This window comes from Onychomys torridus, chromosome 12, assembly GCF_903995425.1.
Source record: "Onychomys torridus chromosome 12, mOncTor1.1, whole genome shotgun sequence".
NCBI classification, from domain to species: domain Eukaryota; kingdom Metazoa; phylum Chordata; class Mammalia; order Rodentia; family Cricetidae; genus Onychomys; species Onychomys torridus.
Genome location: NC_050454.1, coordinates 66,839,984 through 66,859,453, shown reverse-complemented (window position 1 = coordinate 66,859,453; position 19,470 = coordinate 66,839,984). Strand labels below are relative to the sequence as shown.

The following is a 19,470-nucleotide window of genomic DNA, read 5'->3' as shown; positions in this document are numbered from 1 at the left end:
TTATGTATATCATCTTCCATGGGATGAATGTAGGGAATGGATGGTGGAGATTAGTTCCCTTAGCTGCAGAAGTCCTGTGGGCTTGGTTGATGTATGTTATTAATATCAATAAACATATTAATATGATCCCTTAATATTTTTACCCCTGGTAATGATATGCCTCAGCAATAATTACAGTGATTATTATAACCCCCATCAAGGGAGGTGGTACCTCCATTCAGTCCCGACAGAGCTATTCTCCTGCATTGCAGCTGGCTTTGGTGGCCAGAAAAGGCTGCATTGTATTAAGTGGGCTGCCAGGTTGTTGCTATGCATAAACACAGTAGGAACACCTTGAGGTCATGTGCCGCAATGTCAGCGGGAGCTGTTTGTTCTTTGGAAATGCAATACCAAGCTTTTCAATGTTTGAAACATTGACTTAATGAAGAGAGAATTGGGCCTAAATTTTATAGACCCCAAGAATTGAAGTGAGTGGCCAGCAGGTCAGTGCCTGAAGAGGCACATTTGAAAAATTGACAGTGGTTTCTAGTGCTTACACATAGGTAAGATCATGGACTGTGATAGTTTTAGAATCTTGTCCTGGGACATGCTTACATAGATCCCAGATGATCCTCTAACCTGTAATTATACTGCAGAAAAGCATCTCCCAGTGGGGAAAAGGGAGTGGTAATTTTTTTGTCTATAGAAGTAGAATTACTTGGGAAGAGGAATTTTAATTGAAATGCCTCGACAGATTGCCTATAGACAAGTTTGTAGGGCATATTCTTGATTAATAATTGATGTGAGAGGGCCCAGTCCACAGCAGAGCAGTACCATCCCTGGAAAGGAGGTCCTGAGTTATTTAAGAAATCAGGCTGGGCAAGCCTGCAAGCTGCACCCCTCCATGGCTTCTGCTTCAGTTCCTGCCTCCAGGTCCCTGCCATGTGTTCTTTCCTGCTATAACCGCCCTTTATGATGGACTGTAACCTGTAAGCTGAAATAAACCCTTTCTTCCCCAAGTTGCTTTTGGTCATGGTATTTGTTTATCACATTGGAAACCCTAACTAGGATGGGGGAGGGGAAGTTGTAATTGATTTTTTGCTGGGTTTGGAAGTGGGTAGATGATTCAAAGAAAGCATTATACACAATCATGACCACTGCAGACCTCTCTTTTTCAGGGGGGATTATGTTCTAAGACCTCCGGTGAGCACCTGAATCTGTGGGTAGTCCTAAACCCTTAGGGATCCCACATACCTTTCCTGCACACACACACTAGTTAAACAGCATTTCCACCTAAACAGTGCACTTCCCACACTTGGTGGCCACGCCTTTGTAGTTTGACAGGACAGCAAAACTAGAATAAAGCTTGGTTGGCTCACAGTTTCATGGATAGTTAAGCTGTCATGTTCCTCCCCCTCAGTTAAGTTGAAATCTTTTGTCTTTTGAATGGGAAAGAAGCACCTTGGCTTTTTATATCAAAATTGGTAGCATCATTACTCTTAGGCTTTGGAGCCATTATTAAACCAAATATTGTGATATCATAATAGGTGACTTGATATTTCAGATGGCTACTAAGTGATAACTGGGCAAGTAGCACATATGGTGTGGGTACTCTGGATAGTTCCAGTCTCAGGAAGGATGAAGACGGGTGGTGGGAAGTCTCATCACATTGTTTGGGGTGTTGCAATTTAAAGTGGAGGAATGTCTCTTCGTGGGGATTTTTCATTGAATGTTCTCAGATCTTCCTTGACTCTGGCAACTGAAAGAACCATGGTGGTGTCAGGTGTGAACACAAGGCTACCATTGGCCTCCATGGTGCTATCAGGTGTGAACACAAGGCTACCATTGGCCTCCATGGTGCTGTCAGGTGTGAACACAAGGCTACCATTGGCCTCCATGGTGCTGTCAGGTGTGAACACACAAGGCTACCATTGGCCTCCATGGTGCTGTCAGGTGTGAACACACAAGGCTACCATTGGCCTCCATGGTGCTGTCAGGTGTGAACACAAGGCTACCATTGGCCTCCATGGTGCTGTCAGGTGTGAACACAAGGCTACCATTGGCCTCCATGGTGCTGTCAGGTGTGAACACAAGGCTACCATTGGCCTCCATGGTGCTGTCAGGTGTGAATACAAGGCTACCATTGGCCTCCATGGTGCTGTCAGGTGTGAACACAAGGCTACCATTGGCCTCTATGGTGCTGTCAGGTGTGAACACAAGGCTGTTTTGTGTTCTTTGGGTCATCATGTCTGGTTGGGGTCTGAAACTAAACCCCTTGTCTGAGTGTTAGTACTTAACTGTGAAGAGAGCAGGATTAGCATGTGATCACATGGTCTCTGAGGAGTTCGTTGTCCGTTCCACGCATGTCTAGCAGAAAATCTTCAGACTTCTCATTTGGCTTTCCTCTTCTAAAGTAAAGTAAGGTTTTCTTTACTGAACTGGGAAAAGGGAAAATGATTTGATCCCACAATTCCTGAAGACTACACTCAGTGATGTGACTCTCCAGGTTTTCTGGGGGTACTTGTCACTGGCCACCAATACCGTTAGTTCTCCTTGAGAAATTGTCTTCGTTGGGTAGAAGAGCTTTAATTTTATAGATTGGGTTTCACATATTTGCTGTATGTGACCCCTGGCTTATACCCTTTTGTCATCTCATTCCTAAAATTTTGGTAGACAAACATAAAACAAAGGAAAAATAACTTTTTTTTTTTTTTTTTTTTGGTGAACCCTATATGGCTTTTGGTAGTCTCAAAGATTCCTATTCCAATGTGGACATGCCATATGAATTAACAGATTTGTTTCATTAAAATTTCATTGTATTGTTTCCAGGTCAAACAAGGCAAATGTAATGACATTGTTTGGCATTGCTAGGTAATATGATATCTATAGCTTCAAGTGGAGGATAGTGTTGACTGACACTAAGAAAGTATCTTTAAAATGCAATGTGCCATTTTCCATGTTACTTTTTAAATTCTTCATGTATATTAATAAATAGATGTTGTATTAGATGTTTCTTTATTTTTTCTCCCCCATATTGGATGTTTCTAAACTAAAAGTGAGATTATATCCTGCTAAACCTATGTTCACTTAGAAATGTCTAAATAAAAAATATATTTAATTACTCAATAAGCTCACTACAAGTTGAAACATTAGTTGCAACTGTGGTAAGTCAAAGCCATCTGTCTATATTTATAGCACACAGTCTGATATTTTGATTCATGCACATTGTGGAATGACGACCAAATTAAGCTGTTTAGCCATATCTAAGTGTCTGTACTAAGCAAGTGTTCTTTAGGAACAGTGTTCTCATGAACTGTAGTTGACATTGGCCAACCCTATTTTAAAATTGCATGCCAACCTCCATGTGGCTCTCACCACTCATAAGCTTGCCGTGTCTCGGATTTGCAGGTCGCAGATCTCAGCATGGGTGACTTGCTGTTGCACACCACTGTCATCTGGCTGAACCCACCTGCCTCGCTGGGAAAGTGGAAAAAGGAGCCAGAATTGGCAGCTTTCGGTATGTGTCGGAAGAGGGTGCTGAGGATGGGAAACAGCTGACTTGTTTTCCAAACAAGAATATTCCTTTTCCAAGAGATGGTTTATTACAATGAAGCTAATTATATCTTACTGCTCCAGCCACTAATTCTTCCAAATAAATATAAACGAACATAAATTAAACCTTCTCGCAGGATGGGTTCCATGTGGCGGCCACTCAGCTGCAGGGTGCTCGTGGCTGTGAAGACTGAGCAGGCAGAATTTCTTTTTCTTTTTAACATCTTATTTTAAAAATAATTTTACCTGCTAGTCCATGTGTCTTTAATGGATTGACATTTCTTTTAATGAAGAAAAGTCAAGTGAAAAACCAAGAGCCAACGGTTTCCGAGACCCCAGATCCTGGGTCTTTCATTTCTTCCCTGGCTCTGCCCTGCTTACGTAGTGCCAAGATTTAGGAGGTCGTTTCTCAGCTGAGCTGTTGTGACTGGTGTCTCCGCAAGCTGTAAGGGACAGCTCAATCATGTTATTAATACTAGTGAAAGTAGATGTATTTGTTATTTATCTTGATAGGCTATTTAGAGGGGTGCAGGTAGAGGTCACTTACGAGTATTATACTTATACTTTTGGGAAACCTAATCTGATGTATGGGGAAATGTGCAGAGTTTAGGAGGTACAGCTCGTGGCTTGCAGTGTTGGTATGAATATGTCCTCTTGCAGGGTTATTCCTGAGCATGAAGTGGTTAGCAGCCCCTGCTTCTGTTTATGGTGTGTTTTATCCCTGCAAGGCTCAGGCTGGACATTTAGCTGTGACCATCCACTCACCTGATGTTTGCCTGAGAAGGGAGGGGTTGCTTACTGCTTCTGTAACTGAATGATCTTCCTTTCTGTGGTATAATTCCCAAATGGAACTGCCCAGGGGTATTCGAATCAGTGTTAAATACAAATATTTCCTGGCTCTCCTACTTAGAGCTGTGTCATTCTCATTAAGGAATTAGTGAGGGTTCTAAAATTTCTAAAGAGCCACTGAAGTCCTTGAAGATATTGCATTAAATATAACCACAGTATTAAAAAAAATGTGGTGAGAAAACAGGACAAAATACATCAGGAAGCACTGAGGTATTTGGTGGAGGTGGGGGTGTTGATAGTGGTGTTTGGGGGATGTCACCTCTGTGTTTCTGAGACTTGGAGAGGGACTCACATCTCTCATGCTCCTTACCATTGCTTACGGGGTGTGGGACACTGAAGTAAGAGAATCAGCCATCCGCCTCAGGCTTGCAGCTCAGAGCGCAACATTAGGATATTTTATGTCTTGTCTCCTGAGTGTTACAGGTTTCAGATAGTTAGAAACCAATTTAGAAATAGAATAATTTGAGTGGGAGGAAGTAAGAGGTTGGCCGACTTTTCTGTTGGAAGCCATCTAGAAATCTTTGGCCTCTGGACCAAGAAGAACATGGAATATTTGGAATAGCCAAGAGCAGCCATCGGTGATGAAGATGGGTGAGGCAGCAGTGTCCCCTACAGAGGTGCCAGGCAGGTGGTCTAGAAGATGTCAGGTGTAAGGTGTGGGACATGTGTGACACTCACTCTGAGGCTCAGAGAGGACTCTGGATGTCCTGTTCCTTCTTTCCTTGGCTGTGTACAGGGGACAGCATCAGGAAGCTGACTCGGAGAGGCCGAGCCCGGCACACCTGCCCCAGCTGTAAACAGCTGCTGTTTTCTCCAGCTCAGTGCATCTTATCGGGGCTTTGGTTTGTGGGACAGAACCTTTGAAAGGCTCTGTGATCAGAGGCAAACTCGCCATTACTCGGAATTGTTTTTCAGAGTAACAGTAAAGAGAGGGAGAGGAGGAGGAGGAGGAGGAGGAGTTAAAATTAGGATTATGAAGAAGTCTGCCTGTGTTGGTGAGCAGTGTTTGGATAAGTTCATTAAAGGGGACATCTGACATTTCTGTGATTTCAAGTGGCTAGGCAGAACTAACTAGAAATGCCTTCAGAAGTAAGGAAGAGTTGCCAGAGGACGTGGGTTAAACACTATTGAACGGGCAGCTTTGGGTGACAGCCTGGTTGTTCTTTTGTTTTGGTGTCTTGGGACACAGTGTAGCATTCTGCCAAAGTGGATGTTGGCTTGCTGCCACCAGTACCTCACCTCACAAGATGGGCCTCGTGTACTGACTGTTAATGATCACCACTACAAAACACAAACACGAATAGTTGTGTTTGAAGCTCACGAGGGATGCCAGGAATCTTGGGGCTCAAGGCCATAGCTCAAGGGCTTGAGCAATATCATCGAGTAGACAAGAGGCAGACTGACGGGCTCCTACTCTGACAGAAGGAAGCCCGCCCTACCCAAAGCAAGTTGGAAAGTAAGCCAGGTACTTTGGGGTAGTCTCCAGAGTCAGAGCCTGTGTCCCATCCCTGAGAACTCTCTGCTTTTCATGCCTGACACACCAGTCTACGTCTCCTCCAGCTGCTATTTATCTGGACTCCCTCAGGCTCAGAGAATGAAAGTTTTTTGGGATGTTGGGGCAGCAGAGTCTGGGGAACCAGATCCCACTTTTCAGATGTCTTCTAGCTATGTTCACATGTCAGAGAAGCCACATGTCCTGAGCCTCTTTTATGCGATCACTGACTACTCACAGTGGCTGATCCCTGTGCCAGTCACTTCCAAAGCCGTTACATTTATGATCAAACACCACAACCAAGGCAATGTAGAGGAGGAAGATTTTATTTCGGCCTGTGGTTCCAGAGGGAGAGTCTGTTGCAGGAGAGAAAGCGTGGCAGCAGGCAGCCAGACCAGAGCTGAGAGGTCACATCTTCAACCACATCCAGGAAGCAGGGAAAGCAAACTGGAAGTGAGCCAAGGCTGTGACTGTTGAAGTCGACTCCAGTGACGTACTTCCTCCAGCAAGGCTCCGTCTCCTAAAGGTGTTATAACCCACCCATATAGGACAGCCCACTTGGCACTAAGTGTTTTAATACCCAAGCCACTGTAATCTGGGAAGAGTTTCAACATACAGATTTTTGGGGAAACAGACATTTAAACGATGGCAGACACTGACACAAAGGACCAGTGATGGAGTCACCTCTCCATCTCCTTTAGATGCCAACACTGTGTCTCCTTTTGGACCCTGCCATGTTAACCACTCGTGGCGTTGCTTAAGGAAATCTCTGGGAGGCTGTCCATAACTCTACCATCGTAGAGTTCCTACCCCGTTTTAAAAAGAATAAGAACACTCTGTGTTCATTGCTCCAAAGGGGCTTACTCTGTTGGGAAGAACTGCACTGACATTCTGTTTCATTAACTCATTTTCATTTCGTTAGGTCAAAAAGATGAAATCTATTTCCTGAATTATAAACACTGTGTATGTTAGCTATAGAATGAGGAGAAAAGAGATAAACAGAGGGACTTAATTTGCATACATTCAGATGACCTTAAACAGTTATTAGAGGCATTGGCTTTTGTCTCCCAAGTACTACAGTCAGCACAGCTAAGTTATAACCCTAAAATAACAAAGCTAAAGTGCATGGTTTTGGGGGAGGAGTAAAAGGTATTTTCATTTATTTAGGCTTTCTCTACTTAGATTAAAGGTAGAAACGTTTTTCACAGCAGGCTTTGACGTTCAGATGTAAATAAGGTCAAGGTGGGCAGCAGCAGTCCACTACCAGGGATCTCCACGCTCTCCTAACTGTAGCAATACAGTACCGCTGTAAGTTAGCAGAGTGGAGGGAGGAAGCCATGCATTTCATGCCGTAACTGCTTTTATGATCTTTCTCTTGCAGTCTTCAAAACTGCCGTGGTCCTTGTGTATAAAGACGGTTCCAAACAGAAGAAGAAACTTGTAAGTGCTCTTGCTTCATCCCATAGTTTCCAAGTGTCTGTGTCTGCTTCTCAGTTGTGTCTCCAAAAGCCTCTTCTCTCCTTTTTAAGAGATCCTGACTAGCTTCCTCCCAGCAGACGGGCTCATGTGTAGAGGATGCATGTGAATGCATGTGGAGCCTCCCACGGCCAGAGCCTTCCTAACGCCACTTCCGCCCTTCTCTAGTGGCCTCAGTTTTCTATAAGATCCCACTCTCTCTCCCTCACCTCTGCCTTTAATTAGCAAAGCCATTGGCACAACATCGTACTTATCACGCAGCCTCTCCCATCTAACAGTGAGACACAGAGTGTGTGAGGGGGATGCGATAGTCCTTTGGCTTGTACTGAGTTCCAGAGTCTGCTGCTGATGTGGGAAGTGTGCGGAGCTGGTCCCTGTAGATAGATGACCTCGCTGCTTCTCCCCCGCAGGTGGGCTCTCACAGGCTGTCAATCTATGAGGAGTGGGACCCTTTCCGGTTTCGCCACATGATCCCTACTGAAGCTTTGCAAGTGCGAGCTCTGCCAACTGCAGGTGAGCCCAGTGTGTGCCGGGTTCCCACTTCTGTTTATATGTTAAAGAGTCGTGTATGTTTGTGTGTGCATGCACATGTGTCGTGTCCCTTCTGGGGAGGTACGGGGACAACTTGCAGCATCTGGTTCTCTTCCTCTACTGCGTGGGACTCAGAAGTCTTCAGGCTTGGCAGCAGGCATCCTCACCTGCTGAGCCGTCTCTCTGGCCCTGGGTTTGCATGTCTTACGTGTGTGTGTGTGTGTGTGTGTGTGTGTGTGTGTGTGTGTGTGTGTGTAAGTTGTTTACTCATGCTGGGTCTGCCCGCCCATCTTTCATCTTCTATGCTTAACTAACTCTCCCCTCCATCTCCATTGCTTCATTTATTGATAGAAAATAAAACTATATGAAGTTTTACTAATTTTCATAAAAATTTATTTTATGTGCATGAGCGTAGTACTTGCATGTACGTATGTGCACCATCCGTGTGCCTGGTGGTGCCTTTACAGACAAGAAGAAGGCATTCGATATTCTGGAACCCAAGTTACAGATATTTGTGAACCACCATATGGGTGCTCTTAGCTGCTGAGCCACCTCCCGAGGCCCCTTGTATTAAGTCTTGAAGAACTTAGTACAATGTATTTTGATTATATCTGCATCCCCCGAACTGTTCCCAGATCTACCCCCACTACCTACCTCTTCCCAACTTCCTGCCCTCTTTAAAAACAAAAACAACCCAGTGCTCGCCAAGTGCAATTTGTACTGCCTGTGTGTGGTCATCTGCTGGGACATGCCACACTTACCAAGGACCACATCCTTAAAGAAAACTGACTCTCCCTCTCTTAGAAGGTGGACTCTCAGCAGCTGCTGAGCTGGGGTTGAGGCTTGTGAGTTCCTCCTGTCTCCATGCTGGAATGTTCACAGCTTCATTAACTAGTGAATTAATGAAAGAGTGAACCAAATAAGTGAGAGAGCTGAGTGGATTCTTCAAAAGTGTTCTTAGGGATTCTGGATGGTTTGCTTCTCAAACTTGATTTATGAGTAAATTTTGCAGGTCTGTAGCAGCTGTGATAGTATTTTGCGGGTCAGACACTTAAATGCTAGTAGTGTCTCTTTTTAAAACTTTTCTTACTTGTAGTGGAGTTCCATTTGCTGGTATTCTGTACTCCATGTGCATGCAGTGCTTGCTGAAGCCAGAAGAGGGCGACAGATCCCCTGCAACTGGAGATGCAGTTGTGAGCTGCCATGAGGTTGCTGGGAGATGAAGCCAGGTCCACTGGAAGAGCAGTGGGGTCTCTTAATGGATGAGCCGTCTCTCCAGCCCCTGGTGTCTTTATTTTTAATGCCACAGACTTATGAGTTAATCTGATCGTGTTTCCTCATACCAGGTTTATAAATGTGGAGGCTGGTTTCTGTGGCAGGCTGTAGGCTTCTTAGCCAGGAATTTTGCCTTAATTAAGGACTAAGACACATAAAGACTTCACATTCTGAAAACAAAGCAGTCTTTGTACTAATGACATTTCTTCCTCCAGCCTCTGTTTTTTCATTCAAATTAAATTTAAAGCCTTCTAGATAAAAGCATATTTTAATTGAACTAAAAAGACTGGCCACAATGTTACATTATGAGGTACATTCCAGTGAATTCAAGAATCAGTACTTGGAGTTTTCAGATTTTTGTCTTAGTTTGGGGAATTTGGCAGAGGAAGAGTTAGATGATGTAGCCACAGGAGAGAGTTCATGGCCAGGCTTCTGAACCGCTGGGTGAGACAGAGACCTTGAGGTGTCGAAGTCTCTGCAGTGACTGGCTCCTTTCATACACTTTATTCATGACTTCACATAATGCAGCATTGTCTGCAGGACAGAACTGCAGCCAGTGGAGCTGGCCCTATATATCCGTGGGTTCTGCACCCGTGAGTTCTACCAACAGTAGCTGGCTCTTCGGCTGCCAGCCCTGATGATCTGCAGGACCTATGGGGTGGAAGGAAAAAAAAAACAGAATCTCACAAGTTGTTCTCTGGCTTTTACTTGCAGGTGTGTGTGCGTGCGTGCGTGTGTGTGTGTGTGTGTGTGTGTGTGTGTGTGTGTGTGCATGCACATGAAGGGTACTTGCAGAGGCCAGAAGAGGGCGTCAGGTCCCCTGGAGCTGGAGTTACAGGTGGTTATAAATCACCTGATGTGCGTGTTGGGAGCTTTCCTCCAGTCTTCTGCAAGAGCCTCAAGCTGTTAGCCTCCCACCACCCTCCAGCCCCTTTTCTCTGTTGTTTCTTGTTGTTGTTTTTCTAGTACTCATTGAGCTCAGGGTGGAGTGAAGTAACTTTGGTCTTGGGCTGCTTTGCATTATTTGAGTAGATACCAAGCATCTGTACAAAATGTAAATAAGTCTGCTAAACTATGCCTAACATGATATTATTTTAACTTATCTAGACGCAGAGGCAAATGCTGTATGTGAAATTGTCCACGTGAAGTCGGAATCGGAAGGGAGGCCAGAGCGGGTCTTCCACCTCTGCTGCAGGTGAGCTGGGTTCTTGGGGGCCAAGCCCCGGCCCAGGCATTGTCCTCCTTCCATCTCTGTGCTGCAGATCAGCCCGTGCTTCCTCTCAGAGAGTTAACACTTGCCATATAATGCTAATGGTGGAAATGAGAACTGCCTTTGTTAGAATGCAGTCGGGAGCCTGGTTAATTCACCAGCTTTCGAAAAGAAGCCAGGGATTTCCAGCGTAGTGAGCATTCTGAAGATGGCGCTCTTTCTGTGTTTACTCTCTGTAGAGCAGGGTGATCGACAAGGTTGCCCTGGGGTGCTTTTCCAGTACTTGGGTACACTGTGTGCACATCTCTGAGGGAATAGGGGCTGAAGGTCTCACTAGCATTCTTAACCTTTAGAGACCCTTCAATACAGGGACACTGGCCTCTGTTGACCACAGGCAGATTTTGAGTGACTTGTAACGTGGGTTTCTCTTATTTATTGTTATTATTAATTATTCCCTCTTCTTCCTTCGTCCTCTGCCTCCTTCTCTTTCTGTCTTTTCCTCTATTCCTCTAGAAATGTAAAAAGGGCTGATGCCATCCCTTTTGGCTTTAAATATGATCCATATTTAATTCATCATGTGCACTCATTAATTAACTCAGTATTTATTACCTAATACTTCACATGGAGTAGTAGTATGCTATGCATTGCTTAACATGATAATAGAACCAATATCATTATGATTATTCATTTTATTTTTAATGTTTTTTAAATGTTATTGCTACTATAGTAAGAAGGTACATTTATCAAACATTAAATCTGCTCCGTTCCTCATGCTCATTGCCTCCTTAGTCAGACTGAGGGCAGCCAAGACTGATAGAGGACGCTTTGCCCAGATCATTATGGAAAATACATTGGACATTTTCAATATCCACATTCAGATGGGTCACAACCTGTGTTACGTGTTTACCATATCATCTCTGTGATGGTTCCTGGGGCCGACAAAGGGCCGGTGTCCAGAAAGCTGTCGGAGGAATCAGAAATTTCCACATAGTCCTCATGCTTGGAGTGCCGCGTTCCCATCTGTTCATGCTGATCTTTATGCAGTCTAGTTGTTTGCAGTTTTGTTGGTAAATGCTGCAGAGCATCCAGCAAGCTTAGTTCTGTATTTACTGTTTATAAAGAATGCTAGGTGAGACACCGTGTGAAAGCCAGGAGCACTTTGTCAGGCCCCGTGAGTGGCACCTGTCTGAAGTCTCATCATCGAGACCCTAGAGGCTTGAGGATCTCAAGTTTCAGGCCATGCTGGGCCACAGAGTGAGACCCTGTCTCAGAAGGTTGTGTGAGTGTGCACGTGTGTGTGCTTGTACATGAGTACATATGTGTACACACACACACATACTGAATTAAAAATTACTCTCACCTAGAATCTCTTTTTCTGTCGAGAAAATTTGGACTTAGAAGATTTCATAGCAGAGGCTAGCCTTAATACCTAATGTGCAGACCGGGCCGTGGGAGAGGTTGCTGTTTTTCACAGGCGAGAGCGAGCATATTGCAATAGCCATTGTGGGTGTTCTGCAAAGCTGCAACAGCCTTGTGGTTCATTTTTCCTTAATGACATTTTACATGTAAATCTATGACTTGAGTATAGAGAGCAGAATTTTGGCAACTTCCAGGTTTAAAACACCTTTGTCTATTATCTGTTCATCACTGGTGGACTCTGTCTCAAATTGGCTGAAGAAGATAATGTGCAAAGCACGAAGGTAGGAGAGATAGTGGGTTTTGTTGTTGTTGTTTTTATCTCTGCCATAAGGAGGCAGCTAAGCATAGAAAGTTGAGTCATCACCTCTTTCACTTTGCCCTTGGGGAATATTTGTTTGGCCGTACCTGATGGCTTTATAAATGCCCTCTGTTGCATACTGGCTTCCTAACGTGTGTGCATCTTCTTTTCATAGCTCCCCGGAGAGCCGAAAGGATTTCCTGAAGGCTGTACATTCGATCCTTCGAGATAAACACAGAAGACAGCTACTCAAGACGGAAAGCCTTCCCTCATCCCAGCAGTATATCCCTTTTGGAGGCAAGAGATTATGTGCGCTGAAAGGCGCCAGGCCAGCCATGAGCAGGGCAGGTACTGTGGGGATTCAGACCTACAAGGTCCCGGTCACCCCAACTCTACTGTAGGACTCCGGGGAGCAGGAGTTAGGTGTGGCCTTCTGGGGGCTGATGGAGGGTACATTCTTCCACAGGGTGAGGCTCACTGCCTTGTCTCTTCCCTGGTGGGTCCTGGGGGCTCTTCTCTTTGTTTGCTCACTTTTCCTCCCCTCAGCCTTCCCTTGCTGCCTTCCTTTTGGCTGGTGAGCTCCTCTGTCATTGGCCAATGCATCCTCTTTTGGAAAGGTCCTCTTAGCCTGCTTATGGAATGAGAGTCGCTGCTTTGCATGGCAGCCAGCTTTGTTTAGGAAAAAGCAGTGAGCTGAGTGTCAGTGAGGTCATAGCCTACTGTTCCGAGAACCCAGTGACTTCAGAGTCAGGTAGAAGACACAGCCTGTTCTCAGGGAGGAGTCCATGCTCAGGCATGGGAAGGCAGATGATGCAGAAGATGTTGACCCCCGCTTTGTGCCGGCAATTTTAATTTCAGTCTTCGTGTTGATTCGGGGAAGGTTTCAGTTGGGAAGAGAAGAGTAGGGAGTTTAACTGGTCCCCAGTAAATGTTCCTAGAGGACTCATCCCATGACTGGAGCAGTGAGGAAGGAACCCCATTGCCACCATGTGCAAAGGGCAATAGACCAGCAAGAGGGATGTGTCCCTAAGCCTGGACTTAGTGCCATCGACATTCTAATCACTCCTTTCCTAAGATGCAGCCTAGAACTTCTCAGGGAGGGGCCCAGTGAAAGAAATTGCCTCTACGTTGGCCAAAAAGATTTCTACCTTTGACCCAATTACCTTCTTACCAGTTCTCAATTGCATTGCAGAGGTTCATGAAGAGCTGTGACTCACTGTAGACTTCATGGGCATAACCTACCTTGATGTAGGCTATTACATTCTTTAGGTACCTTGAGTTTAACTAATGGATGTTGGCGGACGCTGCCTTAAGTCTGTTCTTCAGACAGTTGACATGCTTATTGAAAACCTATAATCCAATACCAACAAACTGTAAGAGTCTCCAGATAGCCTGAGTCATACATGGATCCATACCCACAATTCCTCAAGGTGGACCCCTATAAAATCAGTTCATCACTTTATGGCAAGAGAGAAATTTGTTGTAGTGTTTTATGTGCCATTCTTGCCTACTGTGGGATGTTTGATTGGGAAATATGCTCCAACCTCAGGGACCTTCACTACTAATGCCTAGGCTTCTGTTGTTAACTTAGGAACCTAAATTCAGCAGTGCATTGCACTAAATAATAAACAAACAAATAAATAAAAACCTACATACATACACAAACACATTTTATCTATAAGATATACCTAAGTCTTTCTCCTAGGATGTTCTTAGAAATAAAACACACTCCTTGCCCTAAACCATTATGAATATCAAGAGAAAGACATGATGTCATAGCCTGCTGAATTTGTCCTATTGAAAGTTTTTTTTGTTGTTTGTTTCATTTTGTTTTTTCTTTCTGATGGCTCATTTTTGGCTGAAAACCATTTCTATTCACTGTGCTTTTGAACTAACTCACTATCACCACAGTATCCATGTCCCATGATTTATAAAATGGCACTTTAGTAGTTCAGGCAAAGACTGTCTCCCTGAGACTGAGAGGGACCCATTAACGCTAGCTGGGTGACTAAGTACCCTTTCCATAAAGGACAGACAGCTCTGATTCATTCTGCATTTCATGAGAGGTGTGTGCAGCTTGGACAGCAGACAAATGTGCTGCCTCCATACTCACTCTGAAGTGTGGTGACTTCAGCCAATGACTGAGCTCAACTTTTCATATTCTGCAATTTCCTTATGAAAAGTTTGAGATTCATGGAGCAGCTAAAAGAACTTGTCCCTCTATCTCTATTCTATAATTAATATTTTGCTGTATTTTCACTGTTGCTTACCCATCTGTCATCTGTATGTACCATCTTACTTTGACACATTTCAAAGGTGCAGCCATGAGCACACTTGGCCGCTGAATACTTCATCACGAAGATCATTCACACATTGCCAGTAGGCCAACAGTGAATTGGTGTCATTGAAATGTAGCACTTGGGAAAAGCCCGGCTGTACTACAGTAGGGTTAGGCTCAAAGTGGAGACGCGGTTTTGCTTTTTCCCAGTGGAGAAGTAGTTTTTCATTTCCTCCCATTTTGCCTGAGATTTGTTCCTAGGCCCCTCTTTATGAGAGCAGTGTCCATCTGTGCTGTGTTTGGAAGGTGACCGTAGGTATCCTCTGGCAGGTCTGAAGACTTGTGAGACTTGGATTTCAGGATGGCAGCTCCTGGCTGGTGTGTGAGGGAGGTGCTTCCTCCATGGAAAGTCTGGGCTGCATCTCACCTCAGGGAGCCCAACGCAGCAGCTACTCCTCCAGGAGAAGTGGCATTTCCATAGCAGCCATCGTGTGTGTGCACACGCGTGTGTGCACTGGGGGTGTTGATGGCACTATTTGTTTGCTTGCCTTTAATAATCCTGACTTCCTGGAGGACAGTGGGGCAAAGGAATAAACTCAGATTTTTAACTGTGAGTAACTTTCTATGGCCCTTGGTTCCGTGGTGCTGGAGTGGTATCTATTATTTATTTCTCATCCCATTCCACCAGTGCTGGTATCTTAATTACACTGTAGGAGAATTGGAGATTCACAGCATGAGGTTAGGAGTTAGGACCAAGGCTGTGTTTGCTTAGCCTCAGAGTTCCTATCGGACCTTATCAGACAGGGTACAAAAAGTGGATTGGTAGCTCTGTGTCTCTGACGGCTGATTCTTCATAGACAATCTCCAAGATGTTGTGGTACCCTCAGTCTACCTGAAGGTCCTCAAGTCTCAAGAAAGCAGTGTCACAGCCCAGTGCTCCTGACAGCACGTTGGTGTCTACAGAGACAGCACAACCTAGGAGCCCCTCAGGCTTACTAGAGACCTCTCTTCTAGCCGAGTGACCCTGGGATAACCTGGGAGATCCTCCGCAGCTCTGTGCCACGGGCACAGTTGTGTTGAGGACAGTTGCTGATGTGACATTGAAGGGAGTAGCAGGCCTCTGTGTTGCCTTTCTTGTGGGTGCACAGGTTGGAGTAGGTCCTTTCCTTCCCCATCACCTACAGCCTCTAGTGTGGTCCACCCTCACCCTTTATCCTCTAGGCCCATCCTTGTAATACCATCGGTAGTCTAGAGAGCTGAGTAAGGTAGACACAGGATGGTAGGGGCTAGACCTGGAACTCCTGGAGCCCATTTACCTTTTATGTTTCTTTTCTTTGCTTGCTGGAATTTCATCTCATGGTAAAGCATGTGGGGGTTTATTTTTATATTTCTGTGTGTGTGTGCAGTGTCTGCCCCAAGCAAGTCTCTTGGGAGGAGGAGGCGGCGACTGGCTCGAAACAGGTTTACCATTGACTCCGATGCCGTCTCGGCTAGCAGCCCGGAGAAAGAGCCCCAGCAGCCCCCCGGTGGCGGGGACACTGACCGATGGGTAGAGGAACAGTTTGATCTTGCTCAGTATGAGGAGCAGGATGACATCAAGGAGACAGACATCCTCAGTGACGATGACGAGTTCTGTGAGTCCGTGAAGGGCACCTCAGAGGACAGAGACCTTCCGGAGCAGCTTCAGGCTGCCTCCATCAGTCAGCGGGCCCGAGGACAGAAAACCCTCGATAGCCATGCATCCCGCATGACACAGCTCAAGAAGCAAGCCGCCCTGTCGGGCATCAACGGAGGCCTGGAGAGCGCGAGCGAGGAAGTCATTTGGGTTAGGCGTGAAGACTTTGCCCCCTCCAGGAAACTTAATACTGAGATCTGACTACCTTTGTCTCTTTAGAGACCGTATGTAGATACGATGCCGGCCCTCCCCCCCCCCCACTCTGCTCACCCCCCTGTGCCGTCCACAAGAATGTCCCCTTAGGTCACACTCTTGCACACAGATTTTGGCAGCTGACTCAGGTCTGAAGCCATGTAGCCACCCACCTTTATCATTCTTAATGACATTGGAGAGAATTGTTCAGAATCCCAGCTAAGCTCGAGTCCTACCTTCTGTATATTACCAAGGGCTTTTATTTATTCTCAGTTCTTCAGGGCCTAAAGAATTAGAACAAAGAATCTACAGCAGTGGACATCAAACTGTCCCCAGCCCAGCAGTTGAAGCAGAGTGTCAGAGTGACAGGGTAGCATACACACAGATGCCACATCTCGTCCTCTCTGAATCCAGTCTCTTAGCTGGGGGCCAACCACCTTCACACACACACACACACACACACACACACACACACACACACACACGCATCTGTGCAGCTTGCAGTAACCTTCCTTTTCCTCTTCAGTGTCTGAGAATATCTGTGTATTTTAAGAGTGTGTGGGGCAAGGGTGGTCATTGTGTTTGATGAGGCTTTTATGATTTTTTTCTTCTGTGTATGTCTATAGCTGGTCTTATTCTACATCAGTGTTTAAAAAGCTCTAGTTTTGCAGAGAATTATAAAGATGCCAAACTCTTGGGAAAGGGATCCAAATTTATCACTGAGAGAGAGAGGGAAAAAAAAAAACACTATTTTTTTGTATTTTCCTTGAGCTGCAGGGGCACAAAGAGATGAGAATTTTACAGAGTTAGGTGTAACTCAGTCTGAAAACGAGGATATAACCTTTGGCAGAGCGAGCGAGGCATGATGACTTTATATTTATATAAATGGCCCACAAGAAGCTCATGCTAAGAATAAACTTTTTTTTTTCCCTGAGAAACAGATTTTTTTTAAATGTATGAATCTATATTTGAGATGGGAGTTTGGTTGGATTCCAGGGACAGGGAATGGGGTAGTGTGTGTGTGTGTGTGTGTGTGTGTGTGTGTGTCTGTTGCACATGGCAGGGGAGGGGAGCCTCCTTCTCATGGGGTTGCCATGGCGATCATTGATTTTTCCCATCAAAATTGCATCTTCATCCATAGGTGACTTCCCCCTTCCCTGACAGTCCATGATCTCAGAACCTCTTCAAAAACATCCTTTGTGGTTAACATTTACTTCATGCCAACGAAACAGGGTAAACTTGCTAAGGGGCCTAATCTTCTAAATGGATGTCCAAATAGGAAGAGCAAAACCCATCATATAGCACTTTCATTTTTTAAAGAAAAGGTTTATAGCTTTGTGTTCCTCCTCCTCCTCCCCATTTCATTATGTCCATTCCCTAAGAAGGGTTTAAATAATAAGAAAACTTTCTTTTTGGAAATAAAAAATATATATATATCTATATATATATATCTATTTGGTGTTTGATACATCGGTAGGTACTTTAAAGACCTGAATTTTATAGTAGCTTTAGCAATTATATTTTATAAGAATCAGTTATGACTTTATATTTCCAGATAGAGTTCAGAACACGACGCTCTAAGCCCCCCGCTTGCTTTCCTGCTCTCCCTGCCCTCCATTCCCCCTCCCCCTTTCGGGTTTCCAGGGCTTTGAGCTTGATCTTTTCAAAGTTTTATTCTATTAAAGTTTTTGCTATATCTTCTGGTTTTCTTAAAAAGCTTTAGAATGGTTTCTATGCCCTTTGTATCACTGCATTGTTCATATCATCTCGGGGTCGATTGCGTCCTGATGGGAAACTGAAGCAGAGGCGTCGGAAGTCACGTTTTTCTAGTCTCCCTGCAACGTGTCCATCGAAAATACTGGAACGTCTGGTGCTTAGACAGGTGCCATTGTCTCTTGTACATAAGGTCATGATGTGTCTGTGTCAAAAGTTCTTATATATTTCTTTTATAAGCTGAAAGAAGGTCTATTTTTATGTTTTTAGGTCTATGAATGGAATGTTGTAAATGCCTGTCCAACAATAAAATGCTGAAAAAGGGCCTGGGTGACCCTGTGCCTTTTTGGATAGTAGGATGAGGATGTGAACTCAATGTAGAAGAGAAAATTCCCGCAATTGTCTTTTCTTCTTAAATTACATTGGTGTTTGTGTGTGAGTGTGTGCCTGTGGAGGTTAGAGGGTCAGTTCACAGTATGTATGTGTGTGTGTGTGTGAGTATGTGTGAGTGTGTGTGCTCACATGCATGTCATGGTGTGCCTGTGGAGGTTAGAGGGACAGTTCAAAGTGTGTGTGAGTGTGTGTGCTCACATTCATGTCATGGTGTGCCTGGGAGGTTAGAGAGGCAGCCCACAGAAGTTGGTCCTTCCTTCCAGCATACCATACACATCCCAGAGATTGAGCCCAGGTAATCAGGTGTAGTAGCATTGCTTTTACCTGCTGAGCCATCTTGGTGGCACAGAATTCTTTTTTTTTTTTTTTTCCACTAATTCTTGTGGCCAGGCATGGAGGCGCCTGCCTGTAATCTCAGCACTCAGGAGGCAGAAATGTCAAGAAAATAAGTTCAAGTTTGAGGCCAATCAGGGATCTACAGCTAATTGCATGTTAGACAGGCTACATAGTGAGGCCTTGTCTCAAAAGAAAAGAAAAATGAAGTACCTATTGTGATCTTCAAGGGAAAGATGTTTGGCAAAGCTTGAAGTTTTAACCAATAAATAAATTAATAATGTTAAACATCTTGGTCTAAGGTGGTCAGTACTGACTGGACTTAGTGGGTTATTGAAGACATGGAGTTGGGAGGGGGTGTGTTGAGTGGGACATGGGGGACTTGGAGAGGGAAAATGATATGTATGATCATATTTCTTGTATTCATGAACGAAATGCTCAATAATAATTTTTTTGTTTAAATCCTGGTCTAAAGATTTGGAGAATAAGAAACTCAAAACAGGGCCACAGTGACACACGTTTAATCCCAGCACTCAGGAGGCAGAGGTAGGGGTATCTCTGTGAATTCGAGGCCAGCCTGGTCTACAGAGAGAGTTCCAGGACAGGCAGGGCTATGTAGTGAGACCTTGTTTCAAACAAATGAACAAAGAAACCAAAAAAAAAAAAAAAAAAAAAAAAAAGAAAAGAAAAGAAAGAAAGAAAAAAGAAAGGAAGTTCAAAACACAAACCTTTTACCAGGAACCCTGTGTATACCCAAAACTGAGGATGCTCAAGACATGTGAGTGCTACCGTTTTTTTGCTTGTA

At 44.6% G+C, this 19,470-nt stretch overlaps 1 protein-coding gene across 11 annotated transcripts in view; it reads left to right on the top strand.

The window, feature by feature from the left end:
* Positions 1-18,263, top strand: part of Tiam1 (TIAM Rac1 associated GEF 1) — a 374,882-nt gene extending 356,619 nt beyond the window's left edge. For all 11 annotated transcript variants that reach the window (XM_036203278.1, XM_036203274.1, XM_036203273.1 and 8 more), the window contains 6 exons: positions 3,388-3,496; positions 7,254-7,312; positions 7,759-7,861; positions 10,262-10,349; positions 12,257-12,429; positions 15,766-18,263. In XM_036203278.1, the coding sequence (XP_036059171.1) occupies positions 3,388-3,496; positions 7,254-7,312; positions 7,759-7,861; positions 10,262-10,349; positions 12,257-12,429; positions 15,766-16,235 (1,002 nt within the window). In that variant the 3' untranslated portion in view covers positions 16,236-18,263. The remainder of the gene's footprint in view (positions 1-3,387; positions 3,497-7,253; positions 7,313-7,758; positions 7,862-10,261; positions 10,350-12,256; positions 12,430-15,765) is intronic.
* The last annotated feature ends 1,207 nt before the right edge of the window (positions 18,264-19,470 follow it).